Source organism: Mustela nivalis (assembly GCF_964662115.1).
Source record: "Mustela nivalis genome assembly, chromosome: 5".
Taxonomy (NCBI): domain Eukaryota; kingdom Metazoa; phylum Chordata; class Mammalia; order Carnivora; family Mustelidae; genus Mustela; species Mustela nivalis.
This window is the reverse complement of record NC_139024.1, coordinates 48,616,439-48,641,314: the sequence shown is the minus strand read 5'-3', so window position 1 is coordinate 48,641,314 and position 24,876 is coordinate 48,616,439. Positions and strand designations below refer to the sequence as shown.

The 24,876-nt window shown below is 37.6% G+C and overlaps 1 protein-coding gene across 10 annotated transcripts in view; it reads left to right on the top strand.

The window, feature by feature from the left end:
- Nucleotides 1–561: 561 nt before the first annotated feature.
- The window catches only part of TTK (TTK protein kinase), a 54,947-nt gene continuing 30,632 nt past the window's right edge, over nt 562–24,876 (top strand). For 2 of the 10 annotated variants that reach the window (XM_082730258.1, XM_082730262.1), the window contains exons 1-9: nt 12,560–12,664; nt 13,920–14,060; nt 18,341–18,563; nt 18,917–19,023; nt 21,272–21,415; nt 22,388–22,502; nt 22,660–22,732; nt 22,817–22,908; nt 24,328–24,415. In XM_082730258.1, the coding sequence (XP_082586384.1) occupies nt 13,922–14,060; nt 18,341–18,563; nt 18,917–19,023; nt 21,272–21,415; nt 22,388–22,502; nt 22,660–22,732; nt 22,817–22,908; nt 24,328–24,415 (981 nt within the window). In that variant the 5' untranslated portion in view covers nt 12,560–12,664; nt 13,920–13,921. Of the gene's footprint in view, nt 585–12,559; nt 12,889–13,919; nt 14,061–18,340; nt 18,564–18,916; nt 19,024–21,271; nt 21,416–22,387; nt 22,503–22,659; nt 22,733–22,816; nt 22,909–24,324; nt 24,416–24,876 lie in introns of those variants that run through there. The other 8 variants (XM_082730264.1, XM_082730257.1, XM_082730261.1 and 5 more) reach the window with 7 other exon arrangements.

The following is a 24,876-nucleotide window of genomic DNA, read 5'->3' as shown; positions in this document are numbered from 1 at the left end:
CATTTTAATACTTTGCATTAAATAAAATATATTATTAAAATTAATTTCAATTATTTTAAATGTTTACTTTTTAGTTCTAACAGGAAAACATTTAATGTAAAAAATTAAAAGTCATGCATATGGCTTGCACTACATTTCTATTGGACAGTGCTGATCTAGACATAATTTTTATAAAGTATGATACTGATTATTAACAATTACATGGACATGCAATGCTAGAATTGTGAAGAGTTTTTTTTTAATTGAGATAAAACTGACATATATTACTTTCGGGTGGACAACATAATGGTTTAATATTTGTATGTATTATGAAATGATCACCAGAATAAGTCTAGTTAACATCTGTCACCACACATAATTACACACTTTTCTCCTTATGATGAGAACTTTTAAGATCTACTCTCTTAGCAACTTTTAAGTATATAATACAGTATAATTAACTGGAGTCACTATGTGCTACATTGCATCCCTGGAGCTTATCTATTTTTTAATTGAACATTTTTACCTTTTGACCACCTTTTCCTATTTTTTTTCAGCCCTCACCCCCCCCGTCTCTGGCAACCAGGAGTCTGTTCTCTGCATCTGTGAGTTTGGGGTTTTTGTTTTGCTTTATTTTAACATCTCATATATAAGTGAGATCATACAGCATTTATTTTTGTCTGATCTTTTTCATTTATCATGATGCCCTCAAGGTCCATGGGTGGATATTTTTATTTTTATAAAAAGGTCTACTAAGATTTAATTAAATATTTAAAAATTATTTAGAAAATCAACTTTATTTAATAACTTTGATTAAAATTTTTCATATGCAGGCACCTGGGTGGCTCAGTTGGTAAAGCAGCTGCCTTCAGCTCACATCATGATCCCAGGGTCCTGGGATTGAGTCCCACACTGGCCTACCTGCTTAGCAGAGAGCCTGCTTCCCCCTCTGCCTGCTGCTCCCCCTGCTTGTACTCTCTCTCTCTGTCAAACAAATAATTAAATAAAATCTTTTAAAATTTTGTTTTATATGCATTGATTAGAATTTGTATTTTGACTTAATCTTAATGTACGTATAATTTGAATATTTTAGAAGAAAATGACTTCAGAAAAATATATGTAAAATATGTTTAATTTTGCAAAAATACATTCAAATTTTGTACTCTTAACATAGTTGCAATTAATTTTTAATCTTTTGGCTCTTTACTATCAATAGAATACAAATAATGTAAAAATCTTTACTGGAATAATACAATGAGTGATCTTTTTCTAATGAAAGTAAGAAAAATAAATTTGTGGAATGAGTCAAATTAGAAATTATTTATAAGTTATAGAGTTTTATGTTATTATTAATATAAACATCTCTGGCCCATCAACAAAAAGATCCCTAAAATGTAGAGTAATAATTAAATTCAAACGTCTTTTATGTTTCGCCAACTAACAGTAAAAACCAGCCATAGCTTTAAACACATATTTTACTTTTGTTATTATGAATGTACTATTGTTTCAGTAAGAGGAGAGAACATACTTCATTTTACAGCTTGTTAGCCTGAACTGTAACATTTAAATGTTTAGATATATGGTATATGGACCCCTATTTGTACTCTTGCTGTGGAGCTCACAAATGTTAGGAACGGACCTTTTCTGATCATAAAGGCAACCAGGGTGACCCAAACTTTCTAAGTGAAATGGGCTATCCTCCATGGAACCACATCATATGGAGCTTCCATGGTTTCTGGGGAGCTCTCAGAGCTGACAACATTTGTATGGCCCTCTCAAGTTCTTTGTGACCCAACTCAAGGGTCCACCCTAACTCATCTGCACATTTACACCACACTATGGATGAAAAGGAGTGGATCTAAGAAATTGGTGAGCAAGAGAATGAACCTAACAATCTCACTGCATATGTATCTTCCGACTTTTGCCCTTTCCAGACTAAGTTAAATAGCCCCGCTGGCAATTGCAGAGACAAGTTTAAAGCCAATTCAAAATTTCTGAACTATATGCAATATCACAGCTGTGGTGCCAGCTTTTAGTAGAAACTAGGTCAAAGGGTGGAGTAGGTAGGAAGTGATGCTCTTCAAATGGTATACTCAGCCATCTGTCAACTAAGCTGATAGAGGAGGAAGGCTCTTGAAGAACCCAAGGGAAAGTTGTGAGCAGAGTGGTTTATTAAGTTGATTCACATATTGCTTAAACCGTCAATGAGACTGTTTACTCCACTCTGAAAATTAATGGCTATTTTCACAGACTAGAACTATAGAATTATGAATGATCATTATGTCAGAAATAAAAATGGATTGGAAGCAGAAGCCCAGAGTTCTCATCCTAGTTTTGCTATTTTCCAGACATATAACCCGGGGCAAGTCAGTAAACTGGTGTAGCCTTCAATCTCCTACCTGCAAAATGATTTAAAAAAAAATGTCAAGCCTATTTCATAAATTGATATGAGGATCAAAGTAAAGCACTTCTGAAAATTAGAAGGTTACTGAAGCTCCTGGGCGGCTTCGTGGGTTAAAGCCTCTGCCTTCAGCTCAGGTCATGATCCTAGGGTCCTGGGATCAAACCCCACATCAGGCTCTCTGCTCAGCAGGGAGCCTGCTTCCTCCTCTCTCTGCCTGCCTCTCTGCCTACTTGTGATCGCTATCTGTCAAATAAATAAAATCTTTAAAAAAAAATCTAAAAAAAAATTAGGTTACTTACAAATAGAAAACATTACAATTTTTTGTTGCACTCTTGATATTTCCTTCAGAAACTTATAACCAATTTCCTATAATTGCTATTACCATAACAAATTAATATGGGTTTGTTTGATGTGATTATATTGTGAGATGTATTTCTTTCCCAAATGACTGCAATTCAGAACTCTAAATCACCAGTTATTAAATATCCAAACTTTATTAAAGTACTATTCCAGAGAAACTTACTTTTTTTAGACCTCAGTTTCACTCACTAAGAGTATTATATTTCCCCCCTGAATTCCTATTTCTCTTTCCCTCTCCTTTCATTTAAAAAAATCAGATGACTTATCTTCTATAAGATACTTATACTGTCAAAAAATTATCATCTGCCAATGTCTGCTTTTCTTCTGTCTCTCCTTCCTGCACTCATCTACAGTTTATAGAGAAGGTGTCTCTTAATTTTCTCATCTTGATAGTTTTTACAGAAAGGGACCCTTGTTGCTCCTTTCTTCATCCCCAAAGCCATCTGTGGGTTCCACTCGACAGGACTAGTTGGGCTAATGGACACTCCCTGTGCAACCTTGCCTTATCAGATAAATCAGGGAGTGGGCCTCTGACAGGTGCTGCTGTCACTATCCGGGATGTCCATGGCGCAAGTGGCACATAATCAGACTGTGTACACACGTGGTTGAGCAAGAGACTATGGGTGAGTGACTTTTTCCTCGCCCCAGGTAAATGCCTTGCCACATCTGTGTGCTGAGTCAGTGAAATCCTTTCTTAGGATTTGAAATAAAAGAGAACAATGTGAAAACATTAAGACATTGCTCCCATCACTAAAAGTTGCACATTTAATTATGCAAGAAGAAAACTTCAGGTGCCTAAGTATTAGGATAAAATAATGTATTAAATTATTTTCCTGGGGTGCCTGGGTGGCTCAGTGGGTTAAAGCCTCTGCCTTCGGCTCAGGTCATGATCCCAGAGTCCTGGGATCGAGCCCCACATCGGGCTCTCTGCTCAGCAGGGAGCCTGCTTCCTCCTCTCTCTCTGCCTGCCTCTCTGCCTACTTGTGATCTCTGTCTGTCAAATAAATAAATAAATAATCTTAAAAAAAAAAAATAAATAAATTCTTTTCCTAACTGAGGAAAGGCACTAGTTACTTTATATATTAAGATAATAAGTTAATTCAAACCCCTCCCAGACAACACAATTAGAAGATAATTCTAAATAAGATAAATAAATAAATAAATAAATAAATAAGAAAAGACTTTCCCCACTCTGTGTCTTATATTTAATTTGCAAAAATTATTTTAGAATTTCAAACACTGTTTATTATGTTTTTCCTCACAGCTGAGTGTTACAAAGTTGTGTAACACAGATTGATGCCTACCCCCAAAGTTTTAATCAAACACAGGAACAGGTAGAGCCCTGGGTGGGTGGAGCCCCAGTTTTCACTGAATTTCCCACCAGCCAATAAGAATGGGGCATGGAGTTAGCTTTCATTTCAAGTGATTTATAGGTTATAAACAAATATGGTAGTTCTTGCACTTTTGAATTTGTGAATTTAAATTACATTATGGCTTTTAACATACACATTCACAAACTGGACAATGGATTAGAGAGAACTAATTATTAATGAATTAGTAATTGATTTTAATTAATTAATAATTCTTTGTTTGAACGAGATGTTATTGTTGAGCTGATGATTGTAGAATAGTATTTAGGCTCACAGGTATATAACAGACATCTTCACTTACTCCTTGGCCCTTCAATTTGAAAACAGCATAACAAAGTATAAAAACTAAAATTATGTTGAAAAAGCACCACGATTCCATCATCCAAATAAAGCAACTATTTTATCTGCATATATCCTTCCAGTCAATATATATTGACAAGTAACCAATCTGAGGAGTACCATGGAGGATTTCCAGCAGAATTATTGAAAGCCCAAATTCCTTCCAGACCTTAATAGAATATCCTTGGTGTGATTGACTTGTGTGTTCCTTTTGGTGGCCTTTAAATTGCTCTTGCTGCCACCTCATGGCTTCCGTTGTTGCTGCTGCTTTCTTACCCAGGGTGTGGGATGGCTTTATGTGATTTGAAAGCTTGTCACAGCTGAGTTTAGTTGAAGATTTTCTTGTGCATCAGGATAACAACCCTGAGGTGCAGCTCCTGTAGGCTCATACCTGTCCGAACATGTCTGGGAAATTTGTGAACAGCCTATTTTCCTGGGAAGGGCCAGCCTATGGAAAACGCTTGAGTTTTGTCTCCTGCTTGACTAAAAGGCATTTGGGGTAAATTATGAGGTATTCTGACAGAAATCAAATTGAGAAGGGGCTTTACAGAGTCTCCTGGAAAAGAATTCATCCTAAGGGTAGAAGAAGGGAGACCTAATGAACTACCCAGTATCAAACCCTTAGTCATCAGAGAAGAAAAGAGATTCTGAATATAACTTTGAGACCCATCACATCTGTTCTTAGCCCCGTCCCATACATTCTTGTCTGGGTCCTAGGTCAAATGAGGACGGTAAGTAAAAATTAGAAGAACATTCACTGAACACTTCATAAAACATGAAGGCATACACACAGATACATTGCATTGTTTTGGACCCCTCAGATTGGCCAGAGACAGATAACCCCAATTTGCCACAGATCACCAAGTTTTGGTTCTGCGAACTTTTAAGAACGGCAGCGTGTGGTGACATCCTTTGCACTCAGTAGAGTAACAGCAGGGTGAAGAATGAGATGCTTAGGCGACTAGGATCTGGGGAAGGCGTGGTGACCACTGGAGGAGAAATGTGGTATCTAGTAAGATATCTGTCTTTCTGATCACAAGTAAAGCATCCCCTATGACTCTCAGAAATGCTAAAGGGAGCATCTTAGGGGTTGAAAATCAAACTTAAGCAACTAGGGATAATAAGAGCTGAAACCTGAGTCATCTTCCAGTGACCCTAAATGCACCTACAGGCTGGCGAGGTCCCTTCAAAGCTAGATGCAAGCTTGCAATAACCACAGATGGAAGATGCAGCTACTATATAGTATATATAACTAGTATATGTATATATATATACACTATATATGTTATATATAGTATATATAACTAGTATATATAACTACTATATAGTCAAAGTGTCTTGGCCTTTTAGATATTTCACAGTTCCCCTTGACTTATTATTTTTCTTTCATTTTTATTCAACACATATTAAGTATATCCTTTGTGCAGGGGGATAGAGTACATAGTGTGCAAAACATATTTACAGACCTCGTAGCCTGGTGGGCAACACAGATTCATTTATTTATTCATTGAACAATTTTTATTGACTACCTACAATATGCTAGGTATCATTCAATGTTTGGGCATAATAATGAACAAGTAAGCTAGGAAGGATTTTAGTTTCAAAATACTTAGTAGGAGAAGATAAACACGAGGATAATAAGTTATAACAATACAAAGATCAATAAAAGAGAAGTAACTACAGATAGGGCTAAGTAGAGGGGAGGAAATAAGCATAGTGATATAAAGACAAACAACTGAAAGGCCTTGCTGAAGAGGTAGCATTTGAACAGGAATCTAAAAGAAGGAAAAGAGGGGCGCCTAGGTGGCTCAGTGGGTTAAATTCTCTGCCTTTGGCTCAGGTCATGATCTCAGGGTCCTGGGATCGAGTTCTGCCTCAGGCTCTCTGCTCAGTGGGGAGCCTGCTTCCCCCTCTGCCTGCCTCTCTGCCTACTTGTGATCGCTCTCTCTGTCAAATAAATAAATAAAAATCTTTAAAATATGGAAAAAGAGCCAGACACCAGAGATCTGAAGATGAGTGTTCTAAGTGAAAACAACAGTAAGAGGCAGCCCCTTAGGTGAGAGAAAATTCAGTGTGTTCAAGGAACTGAGAGGAAGCCAATGAGCTAGAACTTAGTGAGAGAGGAGAAAGTGTGATGAGATGAGCTTAGAGAATCAGAAAGGGCCAAATAATATGGGGCCTTAGACTTTGGTCAGGAGACTGGCTTCTTGCTTTGGTTACTAAGAAGGCTATGGATATTATAAGCAAGGGACAGTCATAATCTTAGAAATTAGAGTAACAGGTGCTGAGATTTTTAATTTCCATTTTCTAACAGTACTCTCCCTCAATTCTCAAGAAAATTACATTCTTATGTGCGTCCTGAGAAAATGTCAGCTGGCACTATTCAGGGACTTACCACCAAGCTCATTTTTCACACTAATGTATGGTGTCTCTACACTGATTCAAATATCTGAACTTCTGCTTAATCCCTTGGGGGATATAAAATGGAGCATCAGGGTGGCTTAGGTTTTCTCCTCTTCACTGGAGGATTTCCACACCAAGACTATCTAGCAACTGCTCCTCCCAGGAGGTTCATGGCAGTAAAACTTTTATAGGCCTACCTTTCACTTTAGAACAGCCCTGTGTTGGGGATTGCCTGGGTGGCTCTTTCAGTTAAGTATTCAACTCTTGATATCAGCTCAAGTCTTGAGCTCATGGTTGTGAGTTTGAGCCTCAGCATGGAGTCCACTAAAAATTAAGACAAAACAAAACAAAACAAAAAACAGAACAAACCCCACAAAATAACAGACCTATGTTGAGGAATTTGGCAACATACACATAAAACTTGTGACCTAAAAGTCTTAATAATAGTAACATCACAGGGAAAATGGCAGAGATGTCCTGCAGACCTGCTAGGACCCTGAGAAGAGTAACTGAAGCAGCCAAACGAAGACAATTCAAATACTATGTAGTGGCTCCCTGTTTTTTGTTTTTGCTTTTAAGATATTATTTATTTATTTATTTGAGAGAGAGAGAGAGAGAGAGACTGACCATGAGGAGCAGGGGGAGGTGGGGCAGATAGAAATGAAGAGGGAGAAGCAGACTCCCCACTGAGGAGGGAGCCTGACATGGGGTTCAATCCCAGGACCCCAGACCATACCTGAGTCAAAGGCAGACACTTAACTGACTGAGCCACCAAGGCACCCTGGCTCTTGTATATAAACAAATGTACAAAACCCAAGAGAGTCTCAGAAGTAGTGGAGGAATGTGGATTGTTCAAAGAAACAGAAAGCTGATAGCAGGTAGGAAAAATGGAATCACCAATGGGCTAAAATATGGAACACAGCTCCATCTTCAAAATATTTTCTAAACATTTTGAAAATATTTGGGCTTCTTGATGGGATTTTTTTCATTTATTTTCTTTCATTCATTCACCCATCATTAAAGAAATGTATGTGTTTGTGTGTGTATATTGTATGTATATATACATATATACACACATACCTATGATTGTATAATTATATTTATATATATAGTTTTAACTATATTAGTCACTATATATGCTGATATATATATTATATATGGACTAAATGTGTGTTCCCCTAAAATTCATATATTAAAATCCAAAATGAATATGGTCATAACATTAGGACACCCCCAATGGAATGTGTTCTTAGAAGAGGCTCTCCTCTCTCTCTCTCAGTCTGTACACAGAGGAAGGCCATTTGAGAGACATGCTGAGAAGGTGGCTATCTCCAAGCTGAGAAAGAAGGATTCAATGGACACCGACCCTGCTAGAACCTTGATCTTGGACTTCCAGCCTCCAGAACTGTGGGGAAATAAATTTCTATTGTTTAATCCACTCATTTTCCTGCTTCTTTGAATAATGGGTAATGTTTTCAGTTATATGCCAGACATTGTAAATTTGATCTGAATGGATTTTCTTGTATTTCTACACACATCCTTAAGCTTTGTTTTGGGATACAGTTAAATCATGTGGAAACAACTTCATCCTTTTAAGGCTTGCTCCTAAGTTTTGTCAGCCTGGACCAGTGCAGTCTTTAGTTTAGGGCTAGTTTGCTCTAGTACTGAGGCAATATTTAAGTCCTTTGTTTGATGTTCTGTGAACATGAACTATCCCTTGTTTTTTATGACTCTAGAGATTATTCCCTCTGATCCTTTCAGCTCTTATTTTCCCCTGGCCTTGGAGGAAAATAAGATACATGCACTCATTGGTACTCAGCCAGAGCCTCAAGAGGCCTTTCTGTAGATTTCCAGAATTCTCTCTGTCCTGGCTCACTTTTTTTTCTGGTACTCTGCCCTGTGAACTTCAGCTGCCTTGACCATCCCAAACTCCTTCTCCTTAAACTTATGGGAAATGCCAGGCAATGCCTGGCTTTCCCCCCTCCCTATACTGCGTCTTAGAAACTCTCTCCAGGTACTAATGTACAGACAATCTCAGGGCCCATTTGTTTGTTTCCTTGCACAACCTCAGGGATCACTGTCCTATGCTGTCTGGTATCTAATGCTTGAAAATGCTTGTTTCATTTACTTTGTGCAGCTTTTGTTGTTTCCAGAGAATAAATCTGGACTGTGTTTCTCCATCTTGGCTGGGCTCTATGTATTTAAGAACTTCATTTTTATAAACCTTAATTACATCTATCCCTATAAATTTCATATTTTAATTTTATCCTTTTTAATTATCTTCTGATATTTTGCATTTTTTGTATTAATTAATATGTGAAAAATGAATAAACATTTCTATATGTTTGCCACATGGGTAAAATATGTAGTTTAGAGTAAGACCAGTGATAGAGGTCTGAGGCCTTCTACTAGGGACCAGACTGAAGTTCTCCTCAAACCATTAGGCAGGGTTCTTTGAGAATAACGGCCCATAGAGTTGCAGGATCATCTCACATTAATTTGCATGGAGCTTACATACACATCTCCTATCCACAAAAACAGTAAGGGAGTCTTCATCACTTTCCTTTTTTTTTTTTTTTTAAGATTTTTTTTTTAAGATTTTATTTATTTATTTGAGAGAGAGGAGGTGAGAGAGAGCATGAGCGAGAAGGTCAGAGGGAGAAGCAGACTCCCCGTGAAGCTGGGAGCCCCATGCGGGTCTCGATCCCAGGACTCCAGGATCATGACCTGAGCCGAAAGCAGTCGTCCAAACAACTGAGCCACCCAGGCGTCCCTTTTTTTTAAGATTTTATTTATTTATTTGACAGAGATCACAAGTAGGCAGAGAAGCAGGTAAAGAGGAGGAAGCAGGCTCCCCATTGAGCAGAGGGCTTGATGCGGGGCTCCATGCGGGGCTCCATGCACGGATCCATCCCAGGACCCCGCGATCACGACCTGAGCAGAAGGCAGAGGCTTTAACCCACTGAGCCACCCAGGTGCCCCTCTTCATCACTTTCTTTGCAAAAATGAAGTTATTCTATGTTTATTGCCTTCCCTAAATTTAGAAACTGTCACAATGGGAGTTTGGTTTATTCTATATGGCTTTTTCTATTTTTTTTTTTTTTTTTTTTTTAAGATGGATGGATTTATTTATTTATTTATTTGACAGAGTGAGACACAGCGAGAGAAGGAACACAAGCAGGGGGAGTTGGGGAGGGAGAAGCAGGCTCCCTGCCATTTTTCCATTTCTGATTTTCCATCATTGCTCTTGTTTATCATGATCTTTTAGAAACTGCCAACAGATTCTAAATGTGGTGAAGCTAAATTTCTGATTGAACAACAGTTAAGGATAAAAATCAATTTGGATAGGTAAGCCAGAAGCATTGATTCTGGGTAAAGCAGAAGAGCCGTGGACCCCCTCCTATGTAGATGTCTACACACTGCAATGGAACTATTCATCCCAATAAGGCACATTGTTACATTTCTCCCATGAAAACAATCAATAAAGCATTTAGTCAGAAATTGTACCTACTTTTGTTTCTGAATAGCTTGTAATGATAATCTGTCAATAAATAGTGCTGAGAATTGTGCAGGACACAATGGTTCTTCAAGCACTTACAGGAAGCTTACATGGTTAGTTGACAGAGGATATTAATTTTAATAATATATCTTATTTAATACAATATATAAAAATATTTCAAACTGTGATCAATATTTACACTATCCATAATATATTTTACATTATCTTTTCATATTAGGTCTTCAAAATCCAGTGTGTATTTATACACAACATATAAGCACTTGCACAGAAAGTGCTTAATCTGCATTTAGATTTCACAAGATTTACACTTGGAAAAGTAGCTTCACATATTCAGGTTCTAAACATACTTAAAACTTTTCTAATAATTGCCTAAAATATCAGGTTTTAGTGAACCTCATTAATTTAAAAATCTAGTTCCTCTGTTGCACTAGCCACATTTTAAATGCTCAATAGCCTATGTAGTTAGTAGTTACCGTATTGAACAGAAGCTCTAGACCATTGTAAGGACTTTCGGCTTTTATTCTGGGTGAGACAGGGAGCTCTGAAGGGTTTTGGGCAAAGGAGTGAGGTGATGTGATTGAAGAATACTCTGCTGTGCTGGAAAATAAATTGAAGTGAGGCAAAGGTGGCAGCAAGGAGACCAGCCAGGAGGCTACGGTACTAATAATCTAAGTGACGAAGAACTAGGTTGGTAGCAGTGAAGGTGCGGAGAAGTAGGATTCCACGAATACCTTGATGGACCTAACACAATCTGCTTATAGATTGGATGTGGTGTCATCAATGACACCAAAGCTTTTCGCCTAAAATGAAACTGTCACTTACAGAGAAGATTTTGTAAGAAACACGTTTGGGGGTTAAGGGAGAAAACTCAGTTTTGGACACTTTCAGTTTTTAGGTGCCTATGAGACAGGAAGTGGAGATGTTAAGTAGGCAATGAATATATGATTCTGGAGTTCGGGGGAGAGAGCTCAGCTGGACATATAAATTTGGGAGTCATTAGCATATAGTTGATATTTAAAAATTAAGACTGGGGATCACCAAAGGAATGAGTATATAGAAAGAAATGTTAGGGTGAGGTTATTCAGTGAATGTCTTTTTAGGAAAATGCAAGTTTTGAAATCAGGCTCCATTGGGGGAATAGTCAATTCCTTCCAAGTAAAAGCAGTGTTAGACAAAACCGTGTAAAGGTGGCGATCACCCAACTATGCTACAAGATGATTCTGTTCGGCTGAGATAAAAATTCATAGCCAGTGGATATAGAAAGATGCAGTAAGCGGGGAAAGGCTTTCTTGCTGGCTAAGTGGCCAGCCAGAGCTGGAAGTGCGAGGACTCTAGGGACAGCTTTGGAGTAAACGAGTGACAGCTGTAGCTCCTTTCCTACACAAACACAAAACCAACCAGCCTGTTGGACCATACAGCATATGTCCTAATGCTGGTACAACAAAGACTTCGATTGGCAGAGAAGAAAAAGTGTTGCCTTGAACCACAAAGCCACTCTAACAGCAGAGGCCCAGCAAGGGTGGATTACTAGGGAGGTACCCTTTCCGTGAGCTCCAGAATAGGACGAATTCCGAGGGAGGGGGCTGATCAGGCCCGCTGCAATCCAGACTGGCTTGTGAAGTCTGCACAGAATTCTGACAAAGGGGAGGGCCGTGGCTTGGAGACGAAGCGCGGAGTCATTTATTTCAGGATAGCGGAAAGGCGCATGTGGCAGCTCAAGGACAAAATGGTCTGAGATTCTTGCGCAGGTCGCAGAGTTGAAGGTAGCTCTGCGAACGAACCTTTCTTGCCATATCTTCTCTAAAGCGGGCAGTGGGGAGGGCGAAGGACGGAATCCGGTGGTGGTGCGGCGGGAGGGACCGACTCACACGGCATCTTTTAGGTTCTGATGCCGGGAGCAACGGTCCCCGTCACTACTTTCCTCTCACGGTAGCTCCGTCTACGGGTGGCTCCCTCCCCGGCAAAAGTTTCGTCTGGTTAAACGGAAATGTGCAGGAAAACCGGCCTGGGAACGCCCCGGGACACGCCCAGGAACGCCCACCAAATACAGGAACCCAGGTACCGCCCGCCCCGCCCGGGTGGAATCCTAGCGCAGGAACCTCTATGGCGTAGCTGGCGGACCGCAGGGGGCGGGGCGGGGCCGACGCGCACGAGCCTATTACGGCAGACGCTTCCACGTGACTAGAACTGACCAATAGGCAGGCGCGACGATAGCGGCGGGGAGATTCAAACGTGTTTGGGGCGAGGAGTCTGGATTCCATCTTTTCTTCCCAACTCCGCTTTCTAGCGGTGAGTTCTCCCTCGCGGGGACACCGAGGAACGGCGGCAGCCCGTGTGTGGGCTCTTTAGCCGCGAGGGTCGGTGAGTGGTTAGGGCGAGGCGGAGAGGAGTCAGAGCCTGGTAGAAGACGTAGGGCGCGGCTAAACGAACTGAAGGGGGAGGGGAGGTCTCGCTGCTTCCGCCAGTCCAGAGGGTGGTGAGGGGGATTTTGTTGAGGACCCAGGAAACAAGAGGTGGGTGTGTACCTCGCTGAAGAGAGGGCCCAGCGGGCACCTGGGGAGAAACTGGGGGACATGAAGTCTCGCAAAAGACACGCCCTCTTGCCTGGTGTTTTAGAACAGGGAGAGGAGACAGTGACCCCGTTCTGACGGTTACATTTTGAACCTGACTTCAAGTAGCGGTATCGAGGTGCCCACTTCATCGCCCCTTTTCATTGTCAAACTCGAGGTCAGGGGCGGCTTTGATATCAGTTACCCTGGGCAAATGGGTTAATGTCTGCGAGTCACAAACCTGAGATTGACAGGAAGAATGACTGCAGACCCTTAGCAACATCACCACGGTGCAGATGAGCAAGTGCTCGGTGCTGTAAGAATACAGTAGGTTTTTGGTTTTAAAATGATTAAGATAGCAAATCGAAATTCTGCCAGATAGGTATAAGAACAAGCCTTCTGATATTCCATGTATCAATAAAAGGCAATAATGTGTATATTTTCCGCTTTGAAAGCACTTGCAATGCGGAGGCTTACATACAGTAGGTGAATAAAGGAATGGTTTTCATTATCAAAAATATTCTTTATGGCGCTATGTCACTACCAGAATCCAAGCAAGCATTCCCTCACGTTAAAAAAAAAAAAAAAGACTGAATTTGAATTTGCGGATGGCCCAGAGGAAATAAATCTGGAAAAAAAGTGAAAGGAAAGCGTGGGGAAAAAATGGAAAGTTTGAAAGCAAGGAGAGACAGCAATTTCTGTGCTGTGCAATGGCTTCATTGAAATTCCGTTGGGAAGAAAAGGTGTATCGGATCTATTGGAAACCTTGCTGGACAAATTACAAGGATGTGCTGTTGTTGTCACGAACAGTTTCACAAATGCTACTCATAATATCTGCTTTTAGATGGGTTTGCATAACTGAAGATTTCGTGTTCTGGGTTCTAAAAGGCTAGTTGAAACACTTTTTTTTTTTTTTTTTTCTTTAATGCTAGTAGAAAGGAATGATGACCAGTTCAGTATTTTTGTTTGTTTGTTTGTGGTTTTTTTGGCCTTAGAAATGGAGGCTGAGGATTTAAGTGGCAGAGAATTGACAATTGATTCAATAATGAACAAAGTGAGAGATATTAAAAATAAATTTAAAAATGAAGACCTTACTGATGAGCTAAGCTTGAATAAAGTCTCTGCTGATACTACAGGTGAGTTCCTTTTCTTTGAGTGCCTGCTAAGGTAAAGGAATGAAGTGGCAACCACTTGTATTTCATAAATGTAATTTTTCTCAGTAATTGTTGCTTGCAGATTAGACTACAAATACTTTATATTTTACCCCTTCATGTGGAAATGTTGCCACAATTTTCTGCTTTCTTAAAAACGGAAACTTATAGTGTGCTCTTAACTCTTCCGTTTGTCAGCTGTTATTTCTGTTGATACCCCACCATCAGTAGATATGCCGTTTTTTTCCATTCTTTTTTTTGCTGCAAACTGAGAAAATGTTATGAGTCTTAATGAAATTATGGTATAAACTTAAAGTCAAACACTCGATTTTTGATAGTGGAGAATCTTCTTATTACTTCCCTTTTAATTGTGTTCTCCTTTGCTTATTACTCTGTTCCAGCGACAGTAGCTTCCCTGCTCTCTCGTACTATACGCTAGACCAGCTTCTATCCCAATTCCTTGGTTTTTACTCTCTGCCTTGAACACCACTCCTGAGATCTCTACCTACTCTTAGTTTTTCCAGGTCTGTTCACAGGTCCTCTTAGTGAGGCTTTTCCTAACTCACTTATTTAAAATAGCAACCTGCTGATGTGAGCATGTGTATCCTTTCCCTGTATTATTTTTCTCCATTGCATTAATCACCTTGCATCTAATTTACTCATGAATTTGTTGTCTGTCTCCTCCACTAGAATGTGAGCTTCATGAAGCCATGATTTTTAATGTTTTGTTATATCTACAGGGCTTGGAATGGTGCCTGGGATGTCATGGATACTTAAATTTTTATTGGATGATGAATGAGCAAAACTGCCCAAAGTTTGATACCCTAGCTTTATGAGCAGTTAGCTCCGACCGTAATTCTCTCTATATTTCAAATTACTGAGGTTGTTTGAGAAGTGACCTTTGGATAAATTTGTTGTATCTGTACTATTAAGTGAATGATAAATGAATGAGGGATTGACAATAAGTGGAAGAACCTGAAATCTAGTCATGATGGTAGATCATATTCAACTGAAACAACCTAGAAAATGATCATTTTGGTGTTAAGCAAAATCTTAGTAGAATATTACCGTATTTTATTATGTGTACTTAAATACTATTAAATCTTGCGCACCAAGATGGGTCCTTATTTAAAATTCTTAGCTCAGGACACCTGGGTGCCTCAGTTGGTTAAACGTCTGCCTTGGGCTCAGGTCATGATCCCAGGGTCCTGGGATCAAACCCCAAGCAGGGAGCCTGCTTCTCCCTCCTCTGTTGCTCCCCTGCTTGTGTTTTCTCTTATGCTTTCTCTTTCAAGTAAGTAAATAAAAATCTTAAAAAATAAATAAATAAAATTCTTTGTTTACTCAAGACTGTAAATACTTATCATATATTGATAACTGGGATATAAAACATTATTGTAAGTATTGAGGGAAATCCAAAGATTAAAATCATGGTTTCTAGGTGATAAGAATTCATATAATCACTACACTTCACTGTAAAATATGTTTGGCATCAAATAAATACTAACACAGGGACACCTGGGTGGCTCAGTGGGTTAAAGCCTCTGCCTTCAGCTCAGGTCATGATCCCAGGGTCCTGGGATGGAGCCCTGCATAGGGCTCCCTGCTCGGCAGGGAGCCTGCTTCCCTTCCTATGATTAAGCGTCTCTTATAGTTTGTCTCTTCTGATTCTTTTTGTTTTATTTTTTCCTCTCTTCCCCTATGATCCTGTATTCTTTCTTAAATTCCACATATGGGTGAGATTGTCTTTGTCTGATTGACTTATTTTGCTTAGCATTAATACCCTCTAGTTTCATCCACATTGTTGCAAATGGCAAGATTTTCATTTTTTGATCGTTGAGTAATATTCTATTGTATATCTATACCATATCTTCTTTATCCATTTGTGTGTTGATGGACATCTAGGTTCTTTCCATAGTTTGGCTATTGTGGACATTGCTGCTATAAACATTGGGGTGCAGGTGCCCCTTTGGATCACATTTTTATCTTTGGGGTAAATACCCAGTAGTGCAATTGCTGGGTCATAGGTTAGCTCTATTTTCAACTGTTTGAGAAACCTCCACACTGTTTTCCAGAGTGGCTGTGCCAGCTTGCGTTCCCACCAACTGTGTAAGAGAGTTTCCCTTTCTCTGCATCCGTGCCAACATATGTTGTTTCCTGAATTGTGCATTTTAGCCATTCTGACAGGTGTGGTGTGGTGTCTTATCATGGTTTTGATTTGTATTTCCCTGATGCCGAGGGATGTGGGGCATTTTTTCTTGGGTCTGTTGGCCATTTTTGTAGGTCTTCTTTGAAGACATGTCTGTTTGTGTCATCTGTGCATTTCTTGATTGGATTATTTGTTCTTTGGGTTTTGAGTTTGATAAATTCTTTATAGATTTTGGAGACTAGCCCTTTATCTGGTAAGACATTTGCAAATACCTTCTTCCAGTCTGCCCATTGTCTTTTGGTTTTGTTGACTTCATCCTTTGCTATGCAAAAGCTTTTTATCTTCATGAAGTTCCTGTAGTTCCTTTTTGCCTTTGTCCCTTGGCTTTGGAGACAAGTCTAGCAAGAAGTTGCCATGGCACAGAGGTTGGTGCCTGTGTTCTCTAGGATTTTGATAGGATTTCTTTCTCACATTTAGGTCTCTCATCCACTTTTGGGTCTTTTTTTTTTTTTTTAGTCTATTTTTATGTATGGTGTAAGAAACCATTCATTTTTTTGCATGTTCAATTTTCCCAACACTATTTGTTGAAGAGAATTTTTTCTTGTATATTTGTTCCTACTTTGTTGAGTAGGATTAGTTAACCATAGAATTGAGGGTCCATTTCTGGGTTCTCTATTTTCCATTGATCTCTGTGTCTGTTTTTGTGCCAGTAACATACTGTCTTGATGATTACAACTTTGTGAAAGAGCTTGACGTCCAGAATTGTGATGCCACCAGCTTTGGTTTTCTTTTTTAACATTCCTTTGGCTATTCAGTCTTTTTTCTGGTTCCAACACAGAGTGGTTTTTTTAGACCTCTTGCAGGCAAATTTGTTAGGAGCTCAATGGAAGTGAGGTTAAAAAAAAAAAAAAAGGAAAAGGAAATTAATATCAGGCCAGATTAAATTGAAAATAAAGCAAAGTAATGAGTATGTTATGTTTTAGTAAAAAGCAGAAACACTAATTTTGTTTGTAAAAGCAAAGATTTTGCTCTTATGGAAGGCAACTGAAACTTATAGAAAGAAGGATTGTTTCTTTGGGAAATCTGAATTTAATAATGTTTAGTAATGACTAAAATATCCTGAACAAGAGATTGACATTAATTCAGTTTGTCTTTTTAAAACAATTGACATGGGGCACCTGGGTGGCTCAGTGGGTTAAGCCTCTGCCTTCAGCTCAGGTCATGATCCTGGGGTTCTGGGATTGAGCCCCACATCGGGCTCTCTGCTTAGCAGGGAGCCTGCTTCTCTCTCTCTCTGCCTGCCTCTCTGCCTACTTGTGCTCTCTGTCAAATAAATAAAAGTCTTTTAAAAAAAAATTGATAGTAAAGAAAGTAAATAAAAAATAATAATTACAACGAAAATAATGGAGAAAGATGGGTAACTTGGAGAAGAAAATAACCATACCAGTTACTTAACTTTTATAAATTGGTTTTAATTTTAAATTTTTAATTGGGTTTAATTGGGTTAAAGGTAAGTTTGAGGTATATGGAGATAATGTTGGATGGATGAGGTTGTAAGGAAGATTATGTTAGGAATGGGGCAATAAGTTTTTAAAATTTTTAATGAAGAAGTCACTGATGAAGAATTTTCTAACAAAGTTGTTACAGGTGGTGGTAGGAGAGGCTTAGGTTTTCTTTGGATAGTTAGGGGGCTGAAATAGAATTATGCTGCTAGACCATAAAAATTTCTTGGACTACATACAGTCTTTTAAAATATACTTATAAAAAAGCATATTTCCAAAGTTTCTCTTTCCTTCAAAACATGTAACTTTAGTAGTAAAATAAACTCTTATAACGACATACATTCAGTAAATAAGTTGCTTATATTTATATGAATTGTTAAAGTTTTAAAGTGTTTTAAGGAGCTTATGTACATTAATACTGAGAATGTAAATTATTAACTCATTTGAAAGGAAAGTGCAGGGAGCCTGCTTCCCCCTACTCTCTCTGCCTGCCTCTCGGCCTACTTGTGATCTCTGTCTGTCAAATAAATAAATAAAATCTTTAAAAAAAAAAAAAAAGAAAGAAAGAAAGGAAAGTGCAATTTGTTGTGGTATATTTTGTTCCTTTTACTCAGATAACTCAGGAACTGTTAACCAAATTATGATGATGGCCAACAACCCAGAGGACTGGTTGAATTTGTTGCTGAAACTAGAGAAAAACAGTGTCCCCCTAAATGATGCTCTTTTAAATAAATTGATTGGTCGTTACAGTCAGGCAATTGAAGCACTTCCTCCAGATAAATATGGCCAAAATGAGAGTTTTGCTCAAATTCAAGTGAGATTTGCTGAATTAAAAGCGTAAGTATTCACTTTTTAAACTACATTTAGCTAACTAAATTACATAGCACGTAACTACATTATAAAAGAAATATGTCAGTATCAATTGTAAGAAAATTAGTATTTTTTAACCAAATGCTTTTGTTTGTACTTAACAAGTGAGTATTGTAAACTATTTACTATGTACATATTCCCACAAAAGTTAAATATTCTGGTCTCTGCCTAAAAAGATTATAAAAACTAACTTATTAGTATTTAATTTTACACACAGAAAAAAACAATATCCCATGTCCTTGGAAAATTGAATGAGGAATATCAAACTTAGGTAGTTCTATCCTTTTTCTTAATATTTGACTCTAAAATCTTTATTATAGTGTTCAGGAGCCGGATGATGCCCGTGACTACTTTCAGATGGCCAAAGCAAACTGCAAGAAATTTGCTTTTGTGCATGTATCTTTTGCACAATTTGAACTATCACAAGGTAATTTGAAAACGCCAAGTCCAAATTTTAAGTAATAGATAACTTCCTGCTGTAACTCACATTGTAATGTTAAACCATACATATAAAGTGGGAAATTTGAGACAAAAGGCATTGAAGTTGGTCAGATGAGAATCTGGGGGAAGAATGCCACCAAAGTGTAAATGCAGAGAATATTTGTTATACTAGCTTTTCTACTTGTAAGGCATAATCCAGGGAAATAAGTATGAACATCGTATTTGTGCAATTAATTAGATTCAGGAAATGTCCAAAAGAAAGTGACTTTTTCACTGAATACTTGTGTGATAAAAGGATATCAGATATTTAAGTTAGCACTTAGATAAACTTTGCTTATGCTATGGTTTCATACTACCAAAATATATAGCAAAATAAAACTGTAGCATTAATTGGTACTTTCCCTTTTTAATTAAAAAGAAAAGCAAACTGCTGTAGAAGCTTTTGTTTCTTGTTCATTTGATTCTTGCATAGTCTTGGACTTATGGATAGAACCATGGCAATTTCTTCTTCAGACATTTTTAGCCTACCTATTCTTTTTTCTTTTTCTCATTTTCTGGGGCTTTTGGATCCAGGCTCAGCCAGCCCTCTAGCCACATATTCCTAATTTTCCCTCTGCTCCAATCCTGATCCCATTTACTACCTGTAATACACACATCACTATTAGTTAATGTGTTTCTGACTCAGCCAGAATCCCCATCATGGTGCTCAAAGCAGGGCTCAGTCACTGGAGTGTATTTCCTAGGATTGAGGTTAGAGAAAAGCCTTATAAAAACTCGGGAAATAAAACAAAACAAAACAAAAAACCTCAGGAAATCGTTTGAAACCCTGAACTTTTACTTATTTACAGTATTTTTGAGTCCTAGTTGTCTGAATTATCTCTAATCCATCCTATGTATTGTCAGGTGACTTTTAAAAAACAATCATTCCCTTTTTGCCTAGGAAAATTGATTAATTCTTGCTTATTAGAGTAGTTTGGCCAGACCTTTAATACTGTCTTTCTTTTCTTCATTTTACTTAAAACATTTGTTGAAGTATTATGGCCTATCAACAGCAACTATAAATTTTATATCTTTAGATACATAAATATTGAAAATCTCAATTTATCTGTAAAAAGGAAACTTTATCATTGCAATGTAGTAGTGGCCTCATGGTCAAAATTGTGATTATTTTGAACAAGGTTATGAATAGGCTTTCAGGAAATAAGCACATATCTGAAAACCTATGTGTAGTTTGGTGTGTATGTATATTTTTGTAGTGTTGGAGGACATTCCACCAAACTCTCAAAGGGGTCTATGACCTTATTAAGCTCCCTAATTACTAGTTCTTATCTAGCCTGCCTTTCTTTTGCTGCCCTAAAATGTTCAAATCCTGAAATACCACAACTCTGAATAAATGTATACTTAGCCACTATCAGATATATTTATAGTCTTAAAATTTGTAAACTCTCAGTAACTATAGGCCATCTCTTAATCATTTTTATATCCAAAGTGCCAGGTGTGTAGCATAGCTGAGTGGCTCTCATAAGTTCTGATAACACATTCCATATGATCCATGATGTATACATTTGATATTTATAAATCAAATTCTAGACAAAATATATTGAGTAAGTTTGCAATTGAAAGGAAATTTGTTGATTTGTTTGTAGTCAGATGATTATAGTAGTCTCAATTATTTTGCATTTTGGGGTTGGTATAGTTAAGTCTGGTAGCTTAAAGACTAATCTTTGCTATTTTTAAAATGTGAATCCTTTTGATAGAGGATTCCCTTTAGCAAAAGATGTCGACCTTAATAACTAAAGGTTGTGATGAATCATAATTATTATACTCTACTGGAATAGATTGGTGTTCTTGGGACTATAGTAATATCTATGACTTAGACTTTAAAAACTTTAAAAAGTTTTCCCTTTTAGTAAGTTCCTTAAGTTTCTGTTTTATTTGGTTTTTGCTGCCCCCACTTTATACTGCTTTGTTATATTTCTTTACTTTTGAAAGTGGAAAATGATGGTAAAGCTAATGCATAATTATGTTAATTACATATTCTATAAGTAAACTACTTGACAGGAATTATTATCAAAAGAGAAATTGCTATTATTTGCTTATGAAATAAGGTACATGAATCTTGGAATAAATATTTTTGCTTAGGCCTTTTAAATTTTTCGATAGGTCCTGATGAATAAGTACTTGGGGAATAAAGATTGCTGCATTAAAATGACAATTATTTTTTACTTTGTTAGGTAATTTCAAAAAAAGTAAACAACTTCTTCATAAAGCTGTAGAATGTGGAGCAGTACCACTGGAAATGCTGGAAATTGCCATTCGAAATTTAAACCTTCAAAAGAAGCAGCTGCTTTCAGAGGAGGAAAAGAAGAGTTTATTAGGTAAATGTGTTAATGTGTGCTATTACTTTTCTGTGGTAGATTGTCTGCAAAAAGAATACAGGATAGTGTTTTATTTATTTATTTTTAAAGATTTTTTTATTTACTTGAGAAAAAGTGCACATACAAGTGGGGTGGGGAAGAGGGGGAGCAGAGGGAGAGGGAGAAACAGACTCCCGAGGGAGCAGGGAGCCTAATGCAGGGCTCCGCCCCAGAACCCCAGGATCATGACCTGAGCTGAGGGCAGATGCTTCACCGACTGAGCCACCCAGGTGTCCCCAGGATAATATGTTTTTAAAAATGCATATTTGTATTTGGTATTTTTAAACCACTGAGCCACCCAGGCACCCCTGTATTTGGTATTTTTGAATGATCAAAATCTAAGATTAAATTTTAGATGTAAAGGAGGTAGGACTTTTAGAAGTAACAAAATATTAACCCTTTTAGAATTTTTTTCCCCCTAATCAAACTCATTAGTTATACATTAAAAACAATTCAATCTAAGCAAGAGAATGACTATTTTTAGAAATAGGGAATGTGCCTTTATTCTGGGAAACAGGTATGTCATTAAGAATCAGTTGCAAAGTGGAGTGCCTGGGTGGCTCAGATGGTTGAATGTCTGCCTTTGACTTTGGGTCATGATCCCAGGGTCCTGGGATTGGGCCCTGCCTCGGGCTTCCTCCTGGGGTTGGGGAGGGCGGTTCTGCTACTCTCTCTCCCTCTTCCGATGCTTGTGTTCCCTCTTTCACTGTGTCTCTCTCTGTCATATAAATAAATAAAATCTTAAAAAAAAAAAAAAGAATCAGTTGCAAAATATAGAGAATTATCTTCATAACATCTTCATGTGTGCATATCTTACTTGAGGACAGATGTTTACCATGAATTGTCCTTTTAAATATTCTTATTTGTGAGATTACTTTTTTGTGTATTCCTTATATCTTTATGAATTTAATTACAATTTAACATTTTTTACAGCATCTACAGTATTGACTGCTCAAGAATCATTCCCCAGTTCACTTGGACATTTACAGAATAGGAATGTCAGTTGTGATTCCAGAGCACAGCCTACAAAAGCCAGGTTTTTGTATGGGTAAGGAAACTGAATCTGTTTTTTAAATACTCACCATATATTTACGTTATTTATATACCTGCATATATATTTTAATGTTACAGTGGTAACATTAGCAATTAATAGAAATACCTATGTTAATATTATTCTTTTAAAAATTGGGGTATTTTCTTTATAGAGAGAACCTGCCCCCTCAAGATGCAGAGATAGGTCATCGAAATCCCTTGAAACAAACAAACAAAGTTAAAAGGGTAAGTTAATTTTTAATTTGCCTTAAGTAGTAAGGTATATGTTTATTTCCTATTTGGTTACTTAATCTTTCAAAACATTTTTAGTCATGCCCATTTGGAAGAGTCCCAGTTAACCTTCTAAATAGCCCAGATTATGGGAAGACCGATGGCTCAGTTGTACCAAGTTTTACAAAAAGGTATGTTTGAATTTTAATATTGTAGTTTGTTTTCAATACTTAAAAGATTGATGACCAAATGGATGCAAAGTCTTTTATTGCCTAATAGTAATTATGATTTAATTTTTATTTAGTATTAAAGTTTACCAAGTCTCTAAATGCTACTAGGGACAAAGGAATGACTTTATTTTGCTTTTTCACTCATTAAAAATTAAAAGAATGGGAGTGCCTGGCTGACTCAGTCGGTGGAGCATGTGACTCTTGATCTTAGGGTCGTATGAGCCCCATGTTGAGTATAGAGATTACTTTAAAATGAAATCTAAGAAAAAAAATTAAAGAAATGATTAACAAATTAGGAAACACAGAAGAAAAAATATTAAGTCAATATTAAGCTTAAAAGTTTATGCAGATGTCCCTTGGGTAAAAATTCCCGATGATGGGACATTTGCTTATGGATAGCCTCTCTGGTAAGAATCTCTTCTTCATGTGTATGAAAGTCTTAGCAAGGGCGAGAACAATTTCTTTGCTAGCTAGTTCAAGGAGAAAGGCTGCTATCAGTGGGAAAGATGACAGATTCACTCATTTGTTTCAGAGCCCAGGGTATCAAGAGGTGAAGAAGGGCGGGTAATGATGAAATATTGTTCATTCCATTCCATGTGTTCTCCTTCCTTCAAATTGAGTGTTTATCTCCTAAAAAGAAGTGGGAATCTAGTAACCCACCTTAGCTAAGGAAACTTTTCTGGTCTGTTCTTAACTAATCATTCTTGATTTCTTATTTCTGCTAGAAAAGTCTCCTTGGATTCCAAAGAACCATTTTGCAAATAAACTTCAGAAGAACAACTCTTATTTTTAGTTGGCATCCTCTTTAATTAAAATCCTGTCATGCTTAGGGCTTGACTAAGGATAGATATTAAGAGAGCATTTTGGTTGTCTAAAATCTTAGGTGATGATTTTTGTTGTCTCCGTTTCAAACAGCTAGCTAAAGAATAAAGGAGAATTTCTCTCACTATAGAAAAATAAGAACAAAAACAAACCAGTCATTTTCTTCGTGTTTGTTATGTTAGACTAAAGGCTAGGCACTGTGGAAGCCTGTGGGAAGGCTTATACTCGAGTCCTTCGGCTATTTGCAATGTGAGTGTAGTTTGACCTACATACTGCTATCCCATTCTCCTTTACCACAGGCATACTTAGCTATAACTGTTACTTAACACATAATGATGTACTCCTTACTTTTATCCCTTGTGTCGTTACCCAGCACCTAATTTCATTATATTTGTATTATAATCATACTATTTAAAAAAAATTTTTTTTTTCAAGAGATCTTTCCATTTAGAAAGTGTACATATTGTTAAAAAGTCAACTTCAAAATTGAAAAATAAAACAACACTGGAAAGATTAATTTCGTGTTAAGTATTAAAACTGTTTTGTTGTGTGTAGTAGACAGACCTCTGGATCAGAACGCCGAGATATGATTGTGCCTGGATCTAAATCAAGTGGAAATGATTCCAGTGAATTGAGAAACTTAAAGGTATTTTAATTTTAAGATCTTCACATGGAGCAAGGGTTACTGATCCAGGATCCATGGAGTTTTTCTGGGGAAAGGGTCCAACAGTGTTCCTGCAGGCCCAAGAGATAGAGGACTACTAATGGGAAATGATACAGAAGTCCTAAACTGTTCTTCCAAAACTGAGGTGGTAGCAAAATGATCAGTGATCTCCTGGGGTAACTTTGAAGTAACAGTTATTATGTGTATGTTTAAGCAGGTTAGTTGGCCTGGTTTGGAAAGAGCTGGGAGAGTCATTCCCCCCAACTTTTGTTTCTTGGTGTCTTTAATCATATAATCTGATAAGGCATCTCATACAGCAATGAGAATAAATGTGGTGTATCTTTGTATATTCAAAGATACAACTTGAGTCTCTGGTGCACTGATTTTTAGGGGTTATACTATTCTTACTTTACTTGACCTCAGTGTAGGTCTTTTCAATTTGT